This window comes from Caloenas nicobarica, chromosome 18, assembly GCF_036013445.1.
Source record: "Caloenas nicobarica isolate bCalNic1 chromosome 18, bCalNic1.hap1, whole genome shotgun sequence".
In the NCBI taxonomy this organism is placed as follows: Eukaryota; Metazoa; Chordata; class Aves; order Columbiformes; family Columbidae; genus Caloenas; species Caloenas nicobarica.
In genome coordinates, this window is record NC_088262.1 from 144,826 (window position 1) to 169,913 (window position 25,088).

At 40.2% G+C, this 25,088-nt stretch overlaps 1 protein-coding gene across 1 annotated transcript; it reads left to right on the forward strand.

Moving 5' to 3' along the window:
• Positions 1-158: 158 nt before the first annotated feature.
• CCDC57 (coiled-coil domain containing 57) lies at positions 159-24,871 on the forward strand. Its single transcript, XM_065648086.1, has 11 exons — positions 159-394; positions 4,878-5,078; positions 5,229-5,391; positions 6,291-6,425; positions 10,224-10,407; positions 10,840-10,910; positions 11,171-11,399; positions 11,972-12,108; positions 15,688-15,810; positions 16,176-16,398; positions 23,300-24,871. Exons 1-11 carry the CDS (start codon positions 159-161, stop codon positions 23,521-23,523), a joined length of 1,926 nt encoding a protein of 641 aa, XP_065504158.1. The 3' UTR covers positions 23,524-24,871.
• Positions 24,872-25,088: the final 217 nt, after the last annotated feature.

Consider the following 25,088-nt stretch of genomic DNA (forward strand, 5'->3'; position numbering starts at 1 on the left):
GCGTGCACACGCTCACACAATGTGGAGGAGGGGATGCTCTGGGTCAGTAGAGCGGATGAAATGGGAAAAATACGAGAAGAACTTGACACCTGGTGCACGGAAGCGAATGCAGTGAGAGGAACCGAGAAGCGCGGGTTCGCTGAGCAAGGGAGCCGGTGATGGGAACCGGCGATCCCCGGCAGCGCTGGGGCTGCGGCCGGAGGCGGCTGGGAGCCCGGAGGCGGCTGGGAGCCCGGAGGCGGCTGGGAGCCCGGAGCCGCGGGGCTGGCCGGGGCTGGTCGGCGGGGCCCGCCTGGCGCTGCGGGCGGGCCGGGCCGGGCCGCGGTTGCCACGGAGACGGGGCCGCCTCGGCCCGCGAGGCGCGGCCTGCGGCCCGGAGCGGAAGGACGCGCAGGTTGGTGCCGGGGGGCAGGGCCGCGGGGGGGCTGCTCCGCGGCCGCCATGGGAGGGCCTGGCGGCCGCGCGGCTCCCGCTGTGCCGCGGCTCGTCGTTCAGAGCTCCCGACGCGGCACTCGTGCGCCTTGTGCCCTTTTCTCTCTCTGGGGACGCGCTGTCTCTCTGCGCCCTTCTGCTGCTACGCGCTCTGTACGCTGCCCCCGAGGCCCAAGCCTTGTTTTGTGCTACCGTGTGCTCTCCTCCCCTGCCTTTCTGCGAGGGACCCGAACCTCGCCAGCCCGCCTGCCGTCCGCTCTTCTGCCTCTGGGCCCTCCCCGGGCCTTCCCCTCCTCCTGGAACCTGCCCCTCCCTGCAGCCTGTTCCCCTGGCAGTGTTTTCTTTTGCCCCCGTTCGATTATGTCTTTCTCTCCCTCTCCGCACTCAAGGTGTACAAACCTCTAGTCCTGTGGGGGACGCGATCCCTGGCTTGCCAGCGGCATTGCCCTCCTCCAGCCATATGGCTGTCCCTTCCTGCCTTTGCTCGAGGGATGCAGTGTCATTGCTCCTCATGGTGCGTTGCCCTCTATTTACGTTCCTGGACACTCCAGAATACGTACTCATTTCACAGTCTCTGGGGCAATTGTTTCCTTCCACCATACCTCGTCATTTACATATGCAGTCCCTTCTGCCCCCTGCTTGTCTGTCTGTCCTGCAGTGTGGCAGAGCTGGACATCAGGCTGTCCTGTACCCCCGGCACAGCCCACCCCAGACTTTGGTAGAGATGTGTCCCTGCTCAGCACCTGACATCCCAGGCTTTTCTTGTATGTTATTAGTCCTTAGCCTATCCCTCAGCTTCTGCTATATTTTATCTATTCTGACAAGATTGTATAATGCACAATGTATATTGGCTGGTTTATGTGTCTAACCTTACTTGTAAGGTAAATAGCAAACCAGCTACTGGCAGTAAAGAAGGAGAGAGTGCATAAGTGATGCTAACTCATATCACCAATTGTCATAACTTTTTTCTTGGAACTGTGTTAACATTATTTCCTTTTTTTAAATTTTTGTTGTTTGATTGGGGTTTTTTTGCAACAATGCTACAGCACAACTACTTAACGATGTAGCTGTAGCCTATGCCGATTGCTTGTCTCATTAGGACTTGCAGCATACAGTGAAACCGCTGTGCTAATACCCAGCTGGTCTCAGTTCTGTCTGTTACTGCTTCATCAAGGAAAACAGTTGTGGCTAGAGATATTTAACTAATCCTGGCTGCGTGGCATTTTCTTTCTCATTCTCTTTTCTGTAGTTTTGAAAGGAAGAGGAGCAATCCCGGTTTATTAACTCTGCTGGTGTGTTATGCACATCTTATTTTTGGTACAATAAGGATATGTTTTAAGGATGGCAAGGAAGGGAGAAGCAAGTATAGCTTCTTTATACTTTGAACAAATTTGTAAAGCTTTACACTTCTTTGATGAATAGGGGCTGTGTGGAAGTCTGGAGGTTCTCAAGTATTACTCTGAAATGTTCTTCAGCATCAACTTGTTCTTATTTGGTCGAAAAGTGACTAGGTCAAACCTGGCATCCAACCTCTTGTTGAAGTAGCATTTTAGTAGTAACAGTTGCAAAATCTCCACTGCATCAGATATGCCAACCACATTCAATTGTGTGTGATTTACGGCAAAGCCATCATTTCCCTTTCGCAAAGAGGTTGATATGAGTCCCATTAGGCCTGTATGTGGAGAAACAGGAGCACCGATCAATCGCCTCTTTCTGGATATGCTTGAAGTAAGTGGTTGGATTATAACGGGTGTCTTTGCTTTTTAGGTTGTACGGGTGAGCTGTGCTTGTTGTAAGATGTCTCTTACTTACACATACGCTGTTTCCTAAGTCACATTTTAATGTCATCCTATATACGTTTGTTATTCTTTTGACTGTAAGACATCCAGGTGATTGGTGCGATTTATGTTTAAAATTACAGTGTTATTTCCATTGTAGTCCTTATTGAAACTCACTTGCAATTATAAATACTGCTGCTATCAAAGGCAAAGTGCTCCCTTCTCCACTATTAAATTGCACTTCTAAGAAACGCAGCTGTCTGTGATGGAAAGCGAAATTTTAAAATTACAGAAAGGCTTATTCATTCATATTTTTATATGAAATGGATGATTCTTATGTTATGTGTAACCCAAACTCACCTCAGGATACCACTTCCAATTTACCAGTGCCATTAATTTAAGTGAGATATATGGAGATAGGGAAGGAGGTTGTTTTTCTAGGAAACTGTGAGGTGCATTTTAAGATAAATATAGAGAGAGATTGTAAAGGAAGTATCATTTTTCTTAACCACCTCTTTCCAAGAAAAATTCTGACTTCAGTTTGATGATTTTAAGGAGGTAATAGGCTTGGTTTGGATTCCTTACACAAAGATCTTGTCTAATATTGTATTGCTAATTTGAGCTAATGCAGCATACAGCAGGTTTTTAAAAGGCACTTACAAAAGTATTATGATACCTTATTGGGCATAGACTGAGCATAGTTTCTTTCAGTGCCTTGAGTGCAGAAAACTTCTCATAGGCATTTTTTATCTTTGATATATTTATGATTGGGATGGTGGGGGAAGGAAGTCAGATTTAGCTAATATTTTTAGCTGTGGTAGCTTTCAGACGTGTTTGGAGCAACAGTAGCTGAAAGAAAGATGTCAAAAGAACAATCTTTCTTAGCGTTGTATGTTCTAGGCAGAGAGGTAGTGCTGTTAATGAATATCCATGACAGTGACTTTTACAAAAAATATCTATTTCTGCTTACCTATATTAATAAGACCCTACACAGCAGCACGATTTGAACATTGCCAACAAGAAGTGGAATATGAAGAGGAAACATAAACTTATTTTAGCTGCCTTGGGGATAAATTTGAAACTGGAATGCAAACACCAGAATCACTGCAAACAGCAGAAATATTTGATTTGAGACTGGAGAAAGAAAACCAGATCAGTGATTTTGTTGCTGTGAAAGATGCTTGGTATTGTACAATTCTGATTATGATTGAAATAACCTGCTTTTCACAGACTCTACAACTCTACAACACTTTCAACTTACTCTTCTTCACATCCTCTTATTTTAGCAACAGCTTGGGATGGTGTAAGTGAATTAATTTATCTAGTAATATATGTTGTTACAACAGAAAGAGGTAACCCTTTGTATGAAATATTTGCTAAGTCGCATGGATTCAGGTTAATTCTGCTACATTTTTTTCCTGGAAGTAACCTGTCTCGCTTTAAAAATAAAATTTTACCTTAGAAGTCTTAATGGTTCAATGGTACCTTCAACCTTTACTGCAAAAAGGAGTACATCTTCCAAGTGGTACATATAATGAAAAAATTTAGTTCATCCCACTTCTAGAGTGTGTAGCTAGTTTTGGTGTCTCATATTTCACACTCTTGATTTGAATCCAGTAAGTCCAGTTGTGTTCAGTCACAACTTTATACTTTCTCAAGCAGGTACAGATGACTTGTGAATATAGTGACAGAAAAGAACTCATTTAGACCAGAATATTATTGGGTTTTTTATCTTTTATGTTTTACTCATCGCTAGTTCAAACTTAAGACATAAGACTTACTCAGAGTTCAATTTCTGTTCCTTCTGTTTTGCTTTAATCATTATATCCAAAATTTTGGATATATTTTGAAAATTTATAGGCAGGTCAATTTCCGAGGGTAAGGACACTATACAACTATTACTCGCATTTCTCCTTTTTATTTACTGTTAGATTTAAGTTTTCTGTAGTCACTATTCAGTCGTCTTTTCTTCTAACGGTTCAATTCTGTCTTATTTTAAACCTGTTTTCATTTTTGTGTGAGTGCCTGCTCTGGAAATTAATCTGTGAATGAAAACTGAATATTCAAGGCAGCATTTTTGCTCCGCAGATTCCTGCAGCCTCTTATCTGGGCCACCTGATCATAGATATCTTCCAGTTGTCCAGTTACTGTGAAGAATATTTTCAGTATGGTAAAAGAGTATGTTGAGTGGAGTAGTTCACCTGTTAAGATAGTTTCTCTGAGTCATCTTAAAAAAAAAAAAAAAAACCACAAACAAACAAACAAAACAAAACGACAACAAACAAACAAACAAAACCCCACATCACTTCAATCTGTAGGATCACCCTGATCCCATGATTACGTGAAATACTGTTGTTCTTTGTGGCAATCACGAACTTAAAGTTCTGTGATAAACTGAGGTGAAACTCACTGCAGTGGTATAAGAAGGATTCTGGTCCTAAATCCAACTATAAATAGTGGCGTTCTTAGTTTGAAAAAACAACTGCAAAAAAGATCTCACCGCAGCCTGTTCCACTGACAAGAGGATGATGATTTCTGTTTCCACTGATCTGACAATGATTCTTTGAATTTGCTCAAACCGAATTGATAAGAAAGTACTAAATCCACAGTACTAAAAAATAATGTGCTTCTGTTGTTTGAAACCTCAGTTTATTGCCTCTCTTCTAGGCATGAAGAGCTCACTCATGCTGTCAAGGAAGAGGATGCAATGCCAGCTTCAATGAAAGAAGCCCAAGTCAAACAGTTTAAAAAGCTGAAGCAGCAGATTAGAGAACTGCAGATGAGACATAAAAGTCTGGAAATTGAGCTGTACAGAAGAGAATGGAGTCATAGTGCTTGTTTAAGAGAGAAAGATGCTCTTATTAGAAAGTGAGTGGCTTGATTAACCTTGTTTCATAAGCAGTAATGAAAGAAATTCAGAACATTCAAGACGAGGACAGCAAGCAAGGCTGAGATTAAAATAAAAAATCCTCAGTATTTATCCTGCTGAAATCAACAGCTTTGCTCTGTGTATTGTAGGTATAAACAACAATTGTCTCTGGCAGCTGAGCGAGAATGGATTCTGGAAGAGAGTAAAATGCAAGCAGAACTGGACTGGCAGCAGCTCTGCGAGAATGCTGAAAGTAATTGGTATCAGAAATCGGAGAATATAACACAAGGCCCATCTTCAGCAAAAGAGCAGGTGAGAATTTCAAATTAACCCTGCTTAGGAACCATCTGTTGCACAGAGAGCTATGGAGTTTTTCCGTCATGATATTTCTCAGGGGAGGTGTGACTTCAGTCTTCTTTCAGAAGTCTGTAAAACAGTAATTCTGTATTGTGCACAGCAGTTCATCAAATATACTTGATCAAAGACCAGATAAATTTTCGTGGACAATCTCTAACAATGGCCTTTTCTCCCTTGTAATGAAGTCAAGTCAGCTTGAGAGATGCCACTGCTTTTTTCCTGGCATTGTAGCAGAAGAAGAAAGTATCCCTCTTAGAGCAGCCCCAGGCCAAAAGGAGTTTCAGATCACAGTATCGCTTGAATTCTACCAGGGGAACAATATTGGTCCTGGAAAACTCAGAGTATTTTTGTATGGGAAAAAAAAAAATCCCATTTTTGTGCATTGTAAAAGCTTCCGTTTCTGAAAAATTAAGTACACGTTTATTGTTAAAAAACTATTACATAATGGGCTAACAATAATTCTCAATGACCAGTTGCTTAGTAAACTCGTGGGTACAGAGGAGATACTTGTTTATGAAGTTTAGGATGCAGGCATTTACTCTGGTGTTTTATTTTACCATTGTCTTCCCAAAACGATTCATAGGCATCAATAGGTGTAGCATAGGAACACACCTGAGAGATGATTCAGCATTGTCCATTTCACATAGAGAAGATAAGACAATGAGGCCAAGTTATTTTTCTGCAAAAGCAAGGTTTGTCAGAACCAAAAGGACTATGCTTTAAGTCCCTGTCCTGTGATTTAAGATATCATTTTCTTTGATTTCCTTTTTTTTTTTCTTCTTTTTTTAAAAAATCTCTACACCCTTTGTCCTTGAGATACTGACATTCTCTGCTTTCCTTCCCCTCCCTCATAGGCTGAAGCTGATCTACAGAAAACAGACTACAGGCTGCATGAAGTGAAGACTCTTCTTTCTGCTTTGCCCGTTGAGAGAGAACAGACAATCCAAGCATCCTTTAATCACTGTGTTTTACCTGAAGGGGAGAAACAGGTTAGACAACACTTAATTTCTCGACTTGGATGGATTCATTCAGAGATGGCAACTTTATGGGGCTTGTTTCCACTGGACTTCTTTTAAGCAGTTCATTTCTTTCATACATTTAATTCAAAATATAAACATATTTAGCCTGGAATACACATAGATTAGGTGTCACAGGCTGCATTATGGCTTGGATCCATTACTCGTTGGCAAAAGGAGCGAGCTGGATGTAGGTGGTTGCTTCAAAACTGTGCAATGTACTGTACCATCACGGCACACCAGAATGGGAATAAATAATTTCTGGAATGTTCCTGAGCCTCTGAGTTAGTTGCAATTCAGGATAGATTTTAAAGTTAAAATTTAAAGGCAATGCTTCAAAATACTAATTTGCCAGCTGTTTAAAATAATGTCTTTTATTTTATTATCACAAACTAGTTTTTCTTTCATCGGTACTTATTAAAATACATATATTTTTTAAAAAGCCATTCAAAATTTCAAACATAATGCTGGTTTGAAGCCATGCTGAAGGATAATGCGCTGTGATTAGAAAACTGTCGTTTGTAAAAGAATGGAAGTAAAGAATGTGCTGCAGTGCGCCCTGCTGGGCAGCTACAGGTGCTCAACACCGAGCAGCTGAGAGTGTGTTACCAGAGCCTGCTGGTGAGAAAAAGCAGCGTTAAGCAAATCTCGTGGTTTCTGAATGCAGAAAGTGTTGTAATCAGAAAGATACTTCCCGAAAAAAATTTTTGTAATAAATTAGACAAAAGTAGACTGCTGGCAAAAACTTGCTGTGGAGCAAGTTGTTTTTCCAATTTCATTTCAAACTGGACTGGTTTGCAAATTGATCATTCAAACACCAAGAGAATCAGGCTTGTGGAGGGGTTCTTCTTTTACTGTTCACATGCACTGTCTTCCACTGTAACTGACTATTACTGTTGCTGGCAAGACTTTGTTTTCACTGTCACACTTTTATTTCTGTTGTTAATATACTCTGTCTCCGTTTTGCACTTCCGGCCTGTAGGGTAAGCAGTACCCATCCCAGAAAAAACATTTTTGTCTCTGGTTTATGTGAAGGGCCGTTGTTTAAAAAACAAAGAAACGACAACAACAAAACCCCCTATTATTCAGAACTAGAACTTTTAATTTTTCTGTACACAAGGAACAGTAAACAGGGAAAGTGATTAAAAGTTTAAACTTGATAACATTTTTTTCTGTTAGTCTTCTTCAAGAAGAAATGGTATGTTGGTTAGCCTCTGGCTCAGATGACTGAGGCAAGAAAGATTAAAGTTTAAATACACCCTAGTAGAGTATCTTCAGCATACGGGTCCTTTCTTCAGATTGGTTTGCGACAACAATGAGGGTGCTAGAAATATTGCAGTAGTCATTCTTGGCTTTTAATTAAACAGCAGAGACATGAAACACACTAGCCTGGAAAATCTTGGTTGTAACTGGTTTTGAGTAAGACTTGGGTCATGTCTACCTAGCTGGAGCATGCTAGTAATACAAGCGCACAGATAGGAAAAGATTGCTTGCAGTAAGTCTGGATGATTATATGGTGTTCCGTCTTTTCCACTAGCAAAAATCTGGAACAGTTGTGCTTCTGGTTCAAACTGTGATGGTCCGCGTGCGTGTTGCAGGTTGAGATGAAGTTCTAGGCCCTAAAATTCAGAACACACCTGGGTGAGGTATTGGTGCCTCCTGGTGCCTTTATCTACATCCCTTTCAGTCTCCCTTTTCCCTGTCCTCACCCTAACGTCCTTAGAGAGACTGTAAAAGCAGAATAGAGATTGTCCTCATCTTCTGCACGCCGTATACTGTTAGGGCAGAAAGAGCCACAGGAGAAAGAGGCCGTAGGGCAGCTCTTGTCTTTACAACAGGGAAATGTGATTTGAAGGCCATTAGTGTTCAAGGTCGCATTCACAGAACAGACTTACGACTGGGGGAACAAGGGGGCTGCAGGAAGTGGGCAATGATGGAAAAGACAGAAAAGAAATCGTGTTTGAGGCTGTGCAAGGCATAAATGTTGATATTGAAGGACTTTGCTGACACATGTCCTGTATGCAGGGCCTCATGAATTGCCTTCTCAGGAGGCAGAACTGCTGCTTTGCAACCATGTAAGGTTAGGGTTGAATACAAAGAAAAATTTTTTTGAGCTCGGAAACAAATTAGCAGCATTTGATACAAATATTGCAAACAGATTAGTGGGTCATTTCCTTTTCAAAAACATCTGGTCTGGACAGTCTGCAAATTAGGATTCATCTGGTGACTGTAAAAGTGTGTATTCCACAATTGCAGGGATTTTTAATACTCCTGTACCAAGCAGTATCTGCATTTCTTAAATGTCTGATGATAAATGTTTCCATCAGCTAGAGAGGATTTTACAGGGGTGGAATCTAAATTCTGCGTTCTCTGTTTGGATGAAACCACAGTTATAATACAGTGCCATCAGTCTAATGTAATTTCTTTTAAAATGTTTGCAGTCACGCTTTGAATGAAGAAACATCAGAAGTAAACAGTGTCAGGACCCTAATATCCTGGTCCTTATATCCCATTTGGTCCTGCTATAATTTTTTCCTGAAGATTGTTCTGGAATTTCAAGTGGCCAGAAAATGTGTTTTCCAATCAATGTCTGTGTGTTTGGGGTTTTTTTGGTCACATCTGTTTTTCCTTTTTCTTCCCTCCCTCAAAGTTGCAAATTTAGAAATTGAGGAGGCACATGAGAGGAAGCATTTCCATATTTGTCCTTTTTCCTACGTTTTTTTCATAAGTGTATGTTGCCGATATTGTCACGAATTGAATTCTGGAGCTAGCAACCTTTGGTGTAACAGAGTAAGGCAGTTCTCAAAGTTCGTGATCTACAACATTTCACATTCTTGTCCTGATTAGGCCATCACTTTTTTCGCACAGGACAAGCTTTCCAAACTAAATCTCTAAGATAATCTTTAAGGCTGTGTGCAGCCCATGAAGAAAACACTGAGCAATTCCCCTTCAAAAATTTAAGAAACAGAATGATTCTGGGATCTATTACTCCCTAAGCAGGCTGCTCATATTTTAGTAATATAAATTAGGTTTTTTACAGTAGTTGAAGCAGCTTGGGCGACCTGGGTTTTGTTAGCCTCTTCAGTTCCGAAATTCTGTAAGAATGACATTTTCTCATCACTTCATACTTCCACCAAGTATAATTCCAAAAGTCAGGCTCCCCAAGGCCTTTGTGAAGGCAGAGCTTCAGTTGTTATCTGACGAATGTTCCTTTTATGTTGTTCACTGTTAGCTTATCTGTAACTAAGGTGCAAAAATACTTACTTTAGAATTGAAGTGCTTAGAGGTTTTCTAGATGATGTCCATTTTCCAGGTTGTCTAGATGTAATTCATACACTCCTTCCCCATTTCCAGTTTAGCAAAGGATGTCCAGCCTCTTTATGTTGCGAACAGGTGATCTCCAATGACACTTTCAAGAATCTGGCAGGTCAGAAAGGAGACTTCTGTTGAGCCAGTAAGTTCTTTAGGGAGATTGGTTACCCATGCATGGAAGAGATAGAGAGGAACAACAGTGATCAGACAGAGCCATCTCTGCGGCCATCCTACTCCCCGTCTGTGCCTTCTTCTCCATGCCAGGTTCTCATCATAGCATTTTTCGCCCTGGCAGATCCCCAGAATAACCAGATCTCTTTCTTTTCTTCCTGTGGTTCTTTTCTCCCTAGGCTGTTCATGGATTGAAAGTATTAGGATTGGTGTGTGTAGTGTTGTGGAGAAGAATATGCGTTGGTCATTAATGAAGGGTTGTTGTTGTGTTGTACTTTTATTTTACAGATATTTCGGTATGATTATAAAAGTTTTCTGAACAAAGATATCCCTACTTTGGAAATAAAAAAGCTGCAGGAGCAGAATGCCAACCTTCGGGCTGCTATTGCACAAATGAGGAAAGAAATGGAGAGTCTAAATGAGCAGACGTCCTTTCTTCCTCTGACAGAAAACAGACAGCTTGCAGAGCAAGGTGACAACTCTCGACGCAGAACTCTAAATTCAGTTAAGGAAGCGCAGCGGTCACAGTCATGACCCATGAGGTCTGTCTGACCCACGGGTGTTTAAAGGTCATGACTGTGGGGTTCTCAGGATTCCACAATACACAAGCACACATAGGTCTGAGATTCTGATAATTTCTTTATTACAAATTACTTTAATTTTGCAAGGAGACTGGATCTGTGTGTTAGCAGTTTGCAGAATTAGTTTTAAACTGTCAGTTTGTACAGTAGCTTGAAATCATGAGCCAATTAAGTGTGCAGGCATTTTTAATATAAGCATATTTTAACTTTGTTAATAATGAGACACGGATAACCAATTAAAGCAAAACCTTTGTTAACTTTAAATAAATAAAGATAAAATAAATTTTTAAAAAATCCACATTCATATTATACTCCTCTTTTAGGTTCATTGTGCACAGATAAAATTTCAACTGGAGCCAATATCAAAGTCAGCTCAACTAACTTGGATTGTATAGTAAGTCCAGACATAGAAAAGTTGTGAAGAGGTTTAAACTACCTGAAGTGTCTGTATGCATGTGTGTAATTAAGTACATACCATATTATTTTTGTTTGAATAAATATTAAAAAACGAAACAATGTACTCTTTATGTGGGCTGTAGACTTCAACTTTACACTTTTTCTTCAACTGGGTTCTAATGCATGTTTGTGCAAATCTCTAAACCCACAAACAACATTTTCGAAATATTAATTGTAAGCACCATCTGTTTTTTTCAGGGGCCAAACCCCAAAGTTCTTGAAGAAAAGATGGCAAATCTTAAACAACAATTACCTGATGCAGGTCCTAGTGTTGGTCTTCAGCATGGTGTCAGCTGTACTCTACAAGGAATGCAAAATACACTGAAGGAAGCAGCAAGAAAAATCTCAATTCTGAGCCAAGAGAAGCAGCAGCTGATTGAAATGGGAAACAGACTCAGGGCAGAACTTGGAATGTTATTAAAGGAAGGTAAACTTTTTCTACAGAAGAGTGCTAGCTTACACATTTAGAATAAAATCTAGGAGAGAGACTGCTGTGGTAATTGTTGCAAGATTGTCCTGTGATAGAAGGTGCTAACATAGAGCAATGAGAAACTGTAGGCAGTAACTTTTTGTTGATGAATATCTTAGACGAAGGACTCCCTGGTGCTTATATGTCAGTGTGAGAACTGGAACTTGAACTAAGACTTCTTTTAAGTGCAGAAGAAGAGGTAGTTTGTCTCTTGGAATAAAAACTAATGATTTGTGAAAGTGGAAGAGAAAGCAGAATAAACTTACTATAGACCAAACTTGAATCGAGAGTATATATAACGTAAGAAGATTTCACTGTGGACATTTAAGTTCCTTGCAACAATTGCTCTGGCAGTGATGCAAAGGAAAAAACACAAGGCCTGTTTCTGCATAGCATGGAATCCATCTGCAATGAGAAGGCCTGTGTTCTGTAGTTCATTTATACCTACTATAAACACTTACTGGAAATGTAGTATTGTTGACAAAATAACAACAGAGAATACCTTCCTCAATATTTTTTCTCCTTTATAGGACTTTGGCATCCTGTTAGCTCCAAGCAGTGCACAGTTTGTATTGCCTCTAGCAGTCTTTTTCCAAGAGAGCTTGTCAAAAGAACACAGTGTCAGCTGTCAGCTTTAAAGCATCTACAGCACAGGCTTACAACACAGGTAATATAATGATATGCTGTCTGAAATCTAGTGATAATGAGCAGTTAAGACAGTTCTAATTCCATTAATGTAACTTTCCTTAAAATTCTACATTTAAATGTCTTTGACTGATGTTAGCTCAAATCTTTCTTTAGTATCTTGGAAGATTTAACAGAATAATGGAATATCCTGAGCTGGAAGGGACTCATGAGGATCTTCGAGTCCTGACTCCAACTAGAGCAACCTAGAAATTAAACCATGTATCTAAGAGCATTGTCCAAATGCTTTTTGGACACCGACAGGCTTGAGGCCATGACCGCTCCCTGGGGAGCTTGTTTCAGGGCTTGACCACCCTCTCAGGGGAGAACTTCTTCCTACTATCCAGTCTGAATTTCCTCTGATGCAGCTTTAAGCCATTCCCTCACATCCTGTTATTGGACACCAGAAAGCAGAGACTAGCACCTCCATCTCTGCTCCCCTCTAGAGGAAGCTGTAGACAACAACGAGGTCATTCCTCAGTCTCCTCTTTTGTAAGCTGAACAAGCCAAGTGTCCTCAGCTGCTCCTCGTGAGTCTCACCCTCTAGTCCTTTTGCCCATCTTTGTTGCCCTCCTTTGAACACATTCAAATATTTCTATATCCTTATATTGTGGAGCCCAAAACTGCATGCAGCACTCGAGGTGAGGCCACACGGACGCTGAGTACAGTGGGACAGTCACTGCTTTTGACTGGTTAGCTGTCCTGTGCCTAACGCATGCCAGGATACGGTTGGCCCTTTTGGGGGCCAGGGCACGTTGTTGACTCACCCTGAGCTCACTGTGAGCCAGAACCCCCGGATCCCTTTCTGCAGGGCTGCACTCCGGCCTCTCATCCCCCAGTCTATACGGACAACCAGGATTACACTGTCCCAGGTGCAGAATCCAGCATTTGCTCTTGTTAAATTGCAAACAGTTGGTGATTGCCAAGTGCTCCAATCTATAGAGATCTCTCTGTAAGGTCTGTCTACCCTCAAGGGAATCAACAAGTCCTCCTAATTTAGTATCACTGGCAAAGTTAGTGTGCCCTCAACTCCTGTGTCCAGGTCATTGATAAAAACATTGAAGAGAACTAGCCCTAAAATTAAACCTTGGGGAGCACCACGAGTGACTGCCTGCTAGCTGGACATTACCCCATTTACTTAAAATGTTAGATTTGGGACTTCGAAATTAACTTTTTTAGACAGGATTTTAATCCAAAGAATTTCAGAAACGATTGTGTTAATACAGCATAGATGCAATCCTGGATTGTAAGCATGAGTTTCATAAAGCTTAGTTTTGAAAAAGACAGGCTATTTGAAGGATTTGCTGTATGTTCTAAGATAAACTTGAAAATGATTAATCAGTGAGCGTATTTCCAAATATCCACAGTGGTGGGATTTTAAAGCACTCTTGTCCAAGTTATTGTAATGGCACGTTTTCCGTATATGAAAGCAGGATATACAATTAACCTGTCTCTTATCTTTTGTAATTGAGACACAGCTTTTGATAGTTAAATTGCAGCTTTCACCAGAGAGACAAATGGATAAATCCTGGTTCCCCTAGTAGTTAGTGGCAGACCTCCCAGTGACTTCAATAGTCGGGATATCACGATGGACTTTACTTAATTGATCAGCAGATTTGCTCCTGTGAGGATTGAGTCAGAGCAGCTGATTGTCGTTGTAGTTTTGAGGGCAGTAAACAATGTTCTTTCAGAAAGGGTGAGGTGGTTGCTCCGAGGTATGAAATTCCAGTAGAATTATTAATGAGTTTCAGTTGGGGAAATACTTCCTTGGAGAACCTCTCCGGGCAACTTGTTCCAGTGTTTGATCACTCTCCTAGTAAAGAAGGTTGGGGTTTTAGGCTTTTTTCCCCCCTTATGCTGAAGTGGAGTGTCCTGTACATCACTTGCTGCCCATTGCCACTTCTTCCTCCCCATGAGGTGGAGGCAGCCGTTGAAGTCTTCAGGAGGCCTGGAAAGTGGTCTGCCAACAGGTGAATTTACTGTGGAATGCCTCATTGTGTTTGTGGATATGTCATTTCTTCAGGATGCTTGTGAACATCTTATTAACTTAAAGTCACAAACTTGGCATCCTTTGTTCACTTGAACTTCCATTTCAATGAGCGGTTTCTTAAGCTCTGTAACACCAGGAATAATTTTTACAAAGAAGATTAGGGACCAGCAAAACATTTGAGGAGACCTTTTGTAGCCTGCTTATTTCATCTGTGCACTGCTTGGATCAAGTTCTGAAAAGGATTAGCTAAATGCTTATGCTATATGTAGAAACAATTTCCAGATCTGGGCAAAATTGCCACAATTCAAAAGCACGTTTCCTACTTTTTTTTTCCTCCACCTCTTTACTTTTTATTTCTTTCACAACTCATCCTAGAACTTAGCTAACTCTTAAACTGAGACCAATAAATACTCATTTGCCATCCGTCCCAGTCTTCCCTTGCATGATTTTTAATGAGCTAAGTACTGTGTTTTCTATTTTTCTGACAGGTTGTGTCTCCCATGTTCTTTTTAAAATCATTAAAGATTGTTCTTGCTTTTGTAAGAATAAATAGATTTTTAAAAGACAATGCGTCCATGGCTCTTGGAGAGGTACCATTTGACTGTGATTTTCCAGATGATGTGCTGAAGTCCAGTAGTCGTCCAGCCTCTTCAGCTCGTGGGTTGCTTGGAGGTCGCGAATGAACTGGCTATCACGGCAGGTCTTTGCAGCTCTGCGACCTTTGGGATCACCTCCATTACTGCTGGAGTTTATCCAGACTAGAAAGAAGGATGGCCCTTCTTATATCCAAGCTGTTCATTTTCAGTCATCTCCTCCCAGGCTGCTCTTTTCCAAGAACACTGCTGCTGAGGCTTCAGCTGCCGCTCCGGGTCGAGCTTCCAACACTGCTGTTCTGGCCTGGGGGATTTTCTTCTGGGTAATCACACTTACTAGCCGGGCTACATTTCCTCCTGTGTTCAAGATCATAATTCTTACCAAAAACTGAGAGAATTTATCGCTGTCATACCTACAGGAGTTTCAGTATCAGTTACTTTATATGATTGCCTCGTATTTTGCTTCTTTAGTCTTAAATATATAGCAAAATACTTTGATGTTTATTGTCATCTCCTTTGACAAGTCTGAAGTAGTTCGCTTTTCATCAAATCTCACTTTAATTGCTGCATGTTTAAAGTTGGTGGAAGTTTGTGGAGTAATTAGGTTTTTCAAGCTGCCGACGAATTTCTTTTCCACAGCTGCTTTATTTTATTTGGTTTTTAGGACTTCTCTGGGAGTTTTTCATCTGTAATTTAATCCTGGGAAAAGACAAAAGTGGAGAATGACCCTGACAATATAAACTTGAGTAACAAGTAGGGCGATAGTAACAGCAGCAAGAAATGCAGATTTTGAACAGATTTATTAAGAGGTTTGTTAGGAGGGTAGTTTGGCCCTGTTGATCTGAAGGAAAAATAATTTTGTTTAATGTTATTTATAACTGATTATTTCAAATCTAGCAGTGTAACAGCAAACTGAGCTATCAATGTATTGTTTCTAGAGGCCATTAGTTATTTGTGTTAATGTAATATTTCGTATTAGGAGCTTCAGCATGCAAAGCGACATTATTCCTCGAGGATCCCTTCTATAGTTGCCTGCCCTGGCTTAAAGGAAGAAGCAGCTCCAAACAGCTGCGGCAAAGAAAGAGAATTACCATCCACTGAGGTACAGTGCCGTTTTATCATCCATGTAGTTTGCTTTCAGTTGGATTTTTCAATTGCAGTTGCTCAAAAGTCATCTCCTGGAAAACCTAAAAAATACGTATTTTTTAAGTTATGCATTATTCTTGTACAAAATAGTATTTGTTAGCACTTAATACTAGGGTTTCACAATCGCTTTCATGGTGTTGTAATTAAAATTCTTGTATAACCGTTCAAAATTAAAAAAAAAAAATTTTCTTTTGTCTTGCCTCCTGCTGAAACCTTCTATCTTTCCAAGACCAAGATGCCACCATGGGATTTAACCCATTTTCAGTTGTCTTTGACGAGAAAAGCATGTACCTATGTAAGATTGTGTTTGAATTTGAACAGGTTCAGCTAGATTTCTCTATTGAAAATCACTGGCCAGAGCAACAAAAGGCAGATACATCCTCAAAGATCGTTCCAAGTCAACCACTCAGGCAAAGTCCTAGTCAAGCCCAGCAGGTCCAGCTTTCTTCACCTAGAGCACATAATTTCTGCCAAGGTATTTGGCAAACTTTAGAAATGGGATCAAGCCTTCCTATTTTCAGTCCTCAAAAGAACGCTGCCCAAGGTAAGCATTCTTTGTAAAGCAGTCGCAGTATTTGACTCCTCTAGAAAGACAGAAATACAGTGGTGGATTCTGTGCCCTTCCACTCAATTTTTTACAGGACTGTGACTGTCATTACAGTCCTGTAATCAGAATCTGAAGATCGAGTGAGTTCCTTGAAGGGAATTTCGCTGTTGCCGAGCAGAAGTAAGAATTAAGAGGAATGCCTTTATAGCTCTCTGTTTTTAATATCGTGGTTGCAAATACTTCTCTCCTTTTATTAAATACTCCTGGAAAATGCAAATACCTTTCTGTTTTGGTGTAGTCTAAATCTTATCTGGGGCAGATATTAAAGTGTCTTGTCTGAGAATCGTACACTTTGTGCTGCCAATTGGCTGTTAGATCAAACTGTAATTTGGCAAATCCTTGCTTAATCATTTTTGTGGCAGGTTAATAGCTACAATACTGTTTAGTGTGCTAAGATCTAAAGGCCAAAAGTGAGATCATAGGCATAATGTGGTATATGGTGCGGTCACACGGTGAACTAGGTATTGTTATTCACTAGAATTTTATAGTCCAGTACAACAAGTTGGAACATAAAAAAATAAAAGCAGATACAAATTCTGCTCTCTGACAGAGACAGCATCCTGACCTTACATATCAGACAGTGTCAGGTGTAGGATGAAAGGAGAAGGTAGAACCTAGGTCATAGACTGAACATTTATCAATCTTATACTTGTGCAAAAAGCACCATATGTTCTTGGAAATTTTAGCAGGAGCACAGTGAAGTGTAGCCTCTTCACAGGCAAATTGTAAAGGAACTTTTTAATGACAGCCATTATGTTGAACAGTGTATTGCAGATCAATATTATGTCTCCCAAACTGCTGGCCTGATCATGAAGTAATCCTTCATTGTCAGAACTTTGGAAAACTGTTCTAGCACCTGCTGTAGATGGGACAAAAAGTAATGGCCTTAAATTATAATACTGGAAAAATTTTGAGAGTGGCTAATAGTGGAGTGCATTCTCCAGAAGGATTGTAGATTCTTCTTTATTACAGGTCTTTATAAATAGACAAACGTTTCTCTGGAATGTTCCAAGTAAAGGTGATTTTTATTTTTTAATAATGGCCGTAGCATTCAGTAAATTATTTCTTACAATGCTGTGGGGCTTGTGTGGGTTGTTTGAGTTTTTTTACTTTTGATATTATTATTTTTATCGTCATCTTTATTCCTGGGATCCGATGACGGCTATGGGGCAGGAATGCAACCAGTGGGTTAATGGAAGTTATTTGTTCCCCTCTATTTGGTACTTGTGGGACCACATCTGGAGTGCTGTGTCCAGTTTTGGACCCTCTGGTGTGAAGGACTGACGAACTGGAGTCCAGTGGAGAGCCACTGGGATGGCCAGAGTGCTGGAAAGCTGTTAGGTGAGAAGAGGTTTAGAGAGCCTGGCTGTTCAGTGTGGAAAAGAAAGAGTCAGTGGGTGGTTTGATTGCTGCTTTTTAACTACCCAATGAGGGATTTTGGAGAAGACAGAGACAGACTCTTTGAGGTACACAGTGAAAAAGAGGCAATGGACACAAGTTCTCTCAAGACACATTCTGAGCAGGGAGTGACAAGCACTGTGATATTTCACCCAGACATCCTTTCCAACCTACATTACATCTATTTTTAAACCAGTTTATAGATGCAATGAACCATCAGCAGCAGCACACAAGAAAAAAAAAAAAAATTAAAGGACTTCCAAAATGAAGAATTGATTGTGTGTTTGTTCACAACAGCAGTGCATTGCAGGAACAAAGTAATGTGCGTTGACAGACCTGTAGGACTGGAGTGGACATAGTGCTGACATTCACGATTCATGTGCTTTTTCTGTGGGTCTGGGACTGAAATAGGAAGAGTATTTCAGGTCAGGCCTATATTGACAGGATAAGCAAACGGATGTATTTGAAACATTACTGATAGTGCCATGCAGTTTCATGCTGCTGTGTGCATGATGCAACACCACTGGCAGCCTTACAAGGACATCAGTTTCTTAATGTCTAGAAATTTCCAGCCACCGTTGCAAAACTTTCCGTATTTTTGGGAGGGATCTAGAGAATAGCAGAAGGGAACTATGGTACTGCTGACATGAAATAAGTGAAACATCAATAAGGGATGATATTTTCTTGAGAACAACCTTAATTTAATCTCTGCATCCAGATTTACGCTAAGAACGCTTGAGCCGAGGGACTTCTTACTCAAACATGCAGACCCTGAAATGTTGCAATGCAAGACCAGGACTTTTAAGAACTCAGAATTCTACGTTGCTTAGCTTTCTCCTCCAGGAAACCATCCAAATGGTATCCTTAATTCTAATAGACTGAATTCTGCATTTCAGAAAACAAGACTCTGAAAGCAAAATCTTTCGTTTTTGGAAGAACATCACCTCAGAGCAGAATATACAAAATTTTCAAGGAATTCTGCTTCTGATTTTTAGCAGAGGCTTGCGTTATTTTTCATGCCTGAGCTATGGAAAATTAGTTCAATCTTTCCAGTTTAAAACCACTTGCTTGAATTTAATACATTCATCAAACACATGGTTACAGGGGATAGAACGGTCATTAAGATGGAGTGACTTGGTACTGGGCTTTCAGATACAAGTGATGTACAAACAGACTTGAAAACTCAGTAACAAAAAACGATTTGCAACAGAGTGAGCAAGTTAGTTTGCTTATTCAAACATTTCTTTTAAAAGTTCAACTCTGAATGAATCTGTCACACCAGTAGCTGTGTTTTATGGGCATTTCTGGTGAAACAGAAACAATTGCAGTGTGAGAATGACTTTTCTGAACCTGTTGAACAACTTCATTTTTTTTTTTCATGTACAAAATAGCCTATTGGGACTTTAGATGGCTGGCACGTCAAGTAAGCCCTGCAGTTTGCTGTATTTCCAGCATATGACACAATTCAATGACTCGATGTATTTTAGAGTCTTTATGACTACGTGTTAACACTGAATTACTGAAGTGGACTGTTAATTACTTTATTAATTTCCCTGTTGAATTCAGAACGTGTGGAAGCTTCCAAGAAAATCAGAAGGCTACAAGATACTTTAATTTTCTTTCTCCTTACCCTACCTGCTGATTTTTAGTTTGTACTGTAGGAATGAGATGGATTTAATAATTTGTATGTTAATTCTACAGGTAAGTAGCGAGAAAAGGTTTAGAAGGAGCACAGGTTCCTTGTTCAGGTGCTTTTGTTGTTCTGTATTATTGAACAAAAAAGATGTGCTGCAGAGGTAGACTTGTACAAGCCATGGTGATATTAAAAGCATTGATGCTGCATACGTAAACTGTTCTAGTCAGAAATACACTTCTGTATTTCTTTATTTTTTTATATGCCCTATCCCAGCAGCTGAGAGCAGGTGGGAGACTTTGGTTTGTGATCCATATTAAATGCGTCTTGTCTTGGAGACACTTACTAGTTTTTCTGGAAAGAAAGGCAAACATCACCTATTAAAATCTGAGTGTAAGACTGCCTTTCGAGTGAAGCCAGTACTGCGAAGGGGGCTTTGTGGTCCCATGTGAAAAGCTCCTGATCAGCTGTGTCTCCTCGGGTCAACAGAGGCTGGGTCGGTGCAGAGGGCGTAGGAGCGTCAGGCAATCGGTATCTGCACGCAGAATGTCCCGACGAGGGTTATACACCTTGGGGCAGGTGAAACTTGGAATTTTCCATGCCAGGGGAGGGCCCCCGCTGTGCTGGATGGTCCCACCGCTCTCAGAACTGTGTCCTGGGTGGATTAATTTGAGTTTACATTGTAGCCTAAGAAAGAGCAAGATTGAGCTGCTTTGAAGCAAAGTAACTTTTCTGGTTTACTACTTGGACTTAGGGGAGTTTCTTTTACTATGATTCTCATTGTTACTGTTACTTGCAAAGCTCTGTGGTCTGAAATTCTAGACTTCATGGATCAAAAGTTATCTTAAGTGTTTCCACACTAGACAGAATTTCAACAGCTTAGACATCGCTGACAATTCTAAGAGCAATCCATGTGGGCAAAAAGCCGGCCAGAGGAAGAATCCGGTAAAATATTAACAAACGGAGGGAGTGCTCTGGCTCTGGCTTCGTTCTGGCTCCAATCAGAGAAAGGCTCATGATTTCTTTTCCATGTTACATAAAACTTCATCTTTGAAGTGTTTCACAAATATTAACTAACCCTGTAGTTACATTTTCTTCACTTAAATGTTCTTCTCTTGAATAAGAACTTGTTCGGGTTGGTGTTCCTTCAGAAACACTGTTAGCCATAAGCAAATATCTAGTGACAAGTTTCTTAAATGAAATTTTCCATCTGGTGAAATTTCAGTTTACTCATACAACATGTCTGCCTGTGTCTCTTTAGTTCTGAAAAACAATCCGTTAATATTAATTTCCGACTGTAGTTAACAGACATCGAATGGAAGATGTTAAGCATTTCAATACACTAAGCATTTACATCAATTTTCAAAAGCAGTTTAGGATCTTAACTATGATCTTACTAGCTCTCATTGCCGAGGTCACTGCTGAAAGTAAGTTACAGGCTTGTAATGTAGGTGTGCTTTTTCATTGCTTGTGAAAACCAAGCTACCGCATTTAAATTATACTGCTTGGTGCATATTCATGCTGATTTTCCTCAAGGTCCTTCAGACACTTGAACAGTCCCAAGCAGAACTACTAACATATGGAGGTCCTTAGTCAGTGTTCTTTTAGGATATTTCGCTTTAGCTAGCATTTCTAATTCTGGGCTATTGGTTCTTTGTCTTTTTCAATTTTGTAGAACTAAGCTTACAGGTTTGCAATTTCACGGTTTAAAATTTTTGTGTTAATACAGATTTTTGACAGTCCAAAATTTACAATAGCCACATTCTATGTTGTTGTTCCAGACACCTAACTAAGATGTTTTTAACTGGTTAGTGTGTGTACCAATGTCAAGAGACAAACATACAGAAGACTTCAGAGGAAGGGGGTGCATGCGATGCATTGGTTCCTTTGCCTTTACATCTGCAAGATTAGAGCCTCCCATGTTATTTCTGAAAGACATCCACTATGTTGAATGCAAAAGACCCTTCAAAACTGAGGGAGTATTTCAAAAATCAGACTGTCCGTAGGCAGTGTTGACTGCGTGCTGTTTAAGGATCTGCTCATTGCTGTAATTTAGACCGCAAATGAGAGGTGGTCTAATTCTGCTGCATCTCCTGTTCAAGCAAAATAATCTTTAAAGCTGTATCCAGTACCCTTCAGACGCTGCTGGCTGCACTGTTCTAGACTGTTGATGTTATGAAATTCTGCTTTATTATTTACCAAGTATGGTCGAGGTCTAGAGTAATGCACTATAATGATTAAAGTCCTTTTTCCAGGCAGGAAAATACATCCAAAGGTCTTGCATGGGCTCAAGCATCCTCTTTCATATCGTCTGCATCTGTCGGTAGCCACCAGGTGGCAAGCTGAACACCGTGATTTTCCATCAGTAGCACAAGTCCGCTGAGCTTTTGCCACCTGTAATAACAAATTCCCCCAAGCTGACTCAGTGTGGACACTGTGCACACGAGGGAACGGCTGCCTCAAGCTAAGCCTGAACATTAAAATGATTTTGAAAAGTGTCATGTTTTGACACTAGCCACAGTGTCATGCTTTGCATAGAGCTATAAACCCTCAATAGGTTAATTAATTCCATAATTGAATAATATTTTTTATTTCCTTCCACGAATTTTGTTTGGACTTTCTACCATGTTTTGTTGACGATGAAAGTTTCCTTTATCCTGCTAAATTATCTTTGTCAATTTGCGCACCTCTTATTCTTTCTCTGTGATTCAATAGTATCTGAGACTGAAGCTTGTCATGTTCAAAAAATTCAACTAGTGCAGAATGCTGTGGTATGTGTTATTGCAGGTATATTATGATGACTTCTGCTGTCTGCTTTGGCTCTCCATAGAAAATCTATAGATAAAATCTCAGTGGCTTGAAAAATAAGGATGAAGAGGCTAGAGCCAAGTACTTGTAAATATTGCCTGTAGCTTATAATGAATACTGTGATTGACTAATTTCACTTATCTCACCTAATTAAACCTGTGACAAGACTGAAGTTCAGTTAGTTGAAGATAGTGGTTTTCAGATAATTATCCGAGAGGCTACAGAATGGACTCGAATTGGTATTAAGACCAATCTCCCTACTTCCTAGCCAAAGATGTTACTTTTTGAGTTAGTCCTCTCTAGTGCACACAGATTTTTTAGACAACAAAAATGAAGATTTGCATAGTAAATGCCTTCCTCTGTGAGAGAAGATTTAAAAAAAAAAAAAAAAAAGATAATGGTAGCAGTGCAGCTTTGTCAAGCACACAGACCTGCCTTTGAGCCCTTTGGATCACGCATGTCCAAACACATTTTGCTGCAGCTTTCATGGCTGCTGGTGGTTTCTTGAAACAGATCAAACTATTGCAACCAGGTACTTATCACTGTTTCACAATCCGGGAGCAGGTAGATCTAACTTCGTATCGTGTGGGCCAGTGTGTTGGAATTGCCTTGATTGATATAGGTGTTCTCTCACAATGGAGAGAAGGGTAAACTAGTAAAATGTGACGTTTAAAAAAAATTGACCAACTAGGTAGTGCTTGACTTGGAACAGTTGCTCTGACCGTCCAGCTGTCTGCCTTTTTCCTTTCTTAAGCGGTACAGAAGAAGTGAGGACGGAGCAGGAGATGCTGATGTGTTGTACCATCAGCGTAGCAAGCCTTAATGGACGGTTCTGTGCCTCCTATGTGCAGAAATTGTTCTGTTGCTCAAAGTAAGACTTTGACAATGTGCCACTATGGCAGCAATATAGAGAAAAAAGTAAACCAATTGTCTTCAACTATCCAGTCTCATAATTAAATACGGACATAACTACAAAGTATTTTTCTTTTTCTTGACCAGTGGAGTTTGAAGTTATATGTTCAACTGAGCAATCTGAAGAATCTCAGCAAAATATCAAAGCCAAGGATAAACTTGAAGTACCAGGTTCAGATTTGACAGTCAGAGGAACCAGGCTGGAAGTTCAGCAGAAGTTAAAATCCAGGAATTTATCTTGTGCTCATCCCATAAAACCAAAAATCCCTTCTAACGTCACAAAAATCCGCAACTATAATATTAAAGACTGATTTCTTTGTTGGCAGCAAGTTCCAGGTCCACACTTGCTATTAACTTACTTTGAAATCTATAAATCAGATCTAAATATCAGCTTAATTTTTGTATGTCGAGTTGGGATGTTTGCAGCCAGAAAAGATAAAAAATACCCTGTTTCATACTGTGAACCCTAAAATAAAGGGTTACTCTATGTACATTATGAGATTACAGTCTCCACTGTTAATACTTATTTTAATTATATATGTTTCTTATTGCTTGCATTGTGGATTTAGAAATGCCTAGTCAATACGTATGTAAAGCCTTGTGCCTTTAAGGCAGCATTTGCAGGTCTTTAGCAAACATTTTGTCGAGAAACTGTAGATGTGATTTAAACTTGTAAGTGGGATGTCTCAATCTACTTGTTTTCTTATAATTAATAATGCCACTGTTAATCCTGTGCAGCTATTTTTCTACTTGAAGGGGCTTTGAAAAGGCTACACCTGAATCTGTATTGTTTCTCATCTTCTGTAGCTCTTTCTGCTTGTTCAGACAGCACGGAATAGTATATTAAACTTCTGTTGTCACACCAGTAATTATATTTTTCTTTAACAAAAGATTGCATAGAGTTCAAAGCAGTGGGGGATTGGATTAGATGATCTTTTGAGGTCCCTTCCGATCCTTAACATTCTGTGATTGTGCAGTTCTGTGATATTCGTGAGCAACACTTAGAATCATACAGAAGCATTGTAAGAAATAAGTCTTACAACAGATGAAACTAAAAGAAAACTTGAATAAGTTGTGATGTAATGAGGGATATCTATATAGTTATGAACATACCAAGACATTGAAACAAGTAGTCAGTGTATTTTTGTGACATTTCCAGTAATGCTGAACTGTCTTGGGATATTACAGTGATGAACTTTACTATAAATAAAGGAAAATACACATGAAAAACCTTTTCTACCGTGGGGATGGTCAAGCACTGGAACAGATTGCCCCGAGAGGTTCTGGAGTCTCCATCTGTGGAAATACCAAAACCCCACTAGACATGGTCCTGGGCAACCTGCTCCAGCTGACCCCCCTGGAGTGGAGGGGTTGGACAGGGTGACCTCAGGAGGTCCCTTCCGACCCAAGTGGTTCTGTGAGAGGTATCACTGAAGTGAATCATATTTCTCAGTTGCTGCTAAAAATGTGAAATCTGAACGGGATTAATGAAGGAAGAAATCTACTTACCCATGAGTGCTTTTTTTTTCTGTAGCGCTTGTCTTTTTAGAAATGCTTTCCTGGTACTCTTTGCAAGCAGCTGCTCTTTGGCATCTGACAATGTGGTAGTAATAATTTTGAAAATTTGAATAATTATTTTTCTACCTCCTGATGAAAATGTTTTGCTTTAATGCAAAGGTGCTATGCTGCTAAATCTGGAATTAATTTCATTGACATGTTATCAAGTCAATACGAGACCTGAGAGACCTCGTGAGCTTCTTTTTGAATGTTTTAATTACTTGAAAATCCTGTCATTGGATTCAACATGTAACATCGTTCATGAGCTGAAACAACACGATGCGTTCCCTTGAACCGGGCCTTGAATGAGCTCTTTCTG

Excerpts from the sequence above, each read along its gene's own strand:
- CCDC57 (XM_065648086.1), top strand. The coding sequence starts at position 159 with ATGGGAACCGGCGATCCCCGGCAGCGCTGGGGCTGCGGCCGGAGGCGG. Across the intron at positions 395-4,877 it reads CGGAGCGGAAGGACGCGCAG|GCATGAAGAGCTCACTCATG; the intron begins GTTGGTGCCGGG and ends CCTCTCTTCTAG. Across the intron at positions 15,811-16,175 it reads GAGAATTACCATCCACTGAG|GTTCAGCTAGATTTCTCTAT; the intron begins GTACAGTGCCGT and ends GAATTTGAACAG.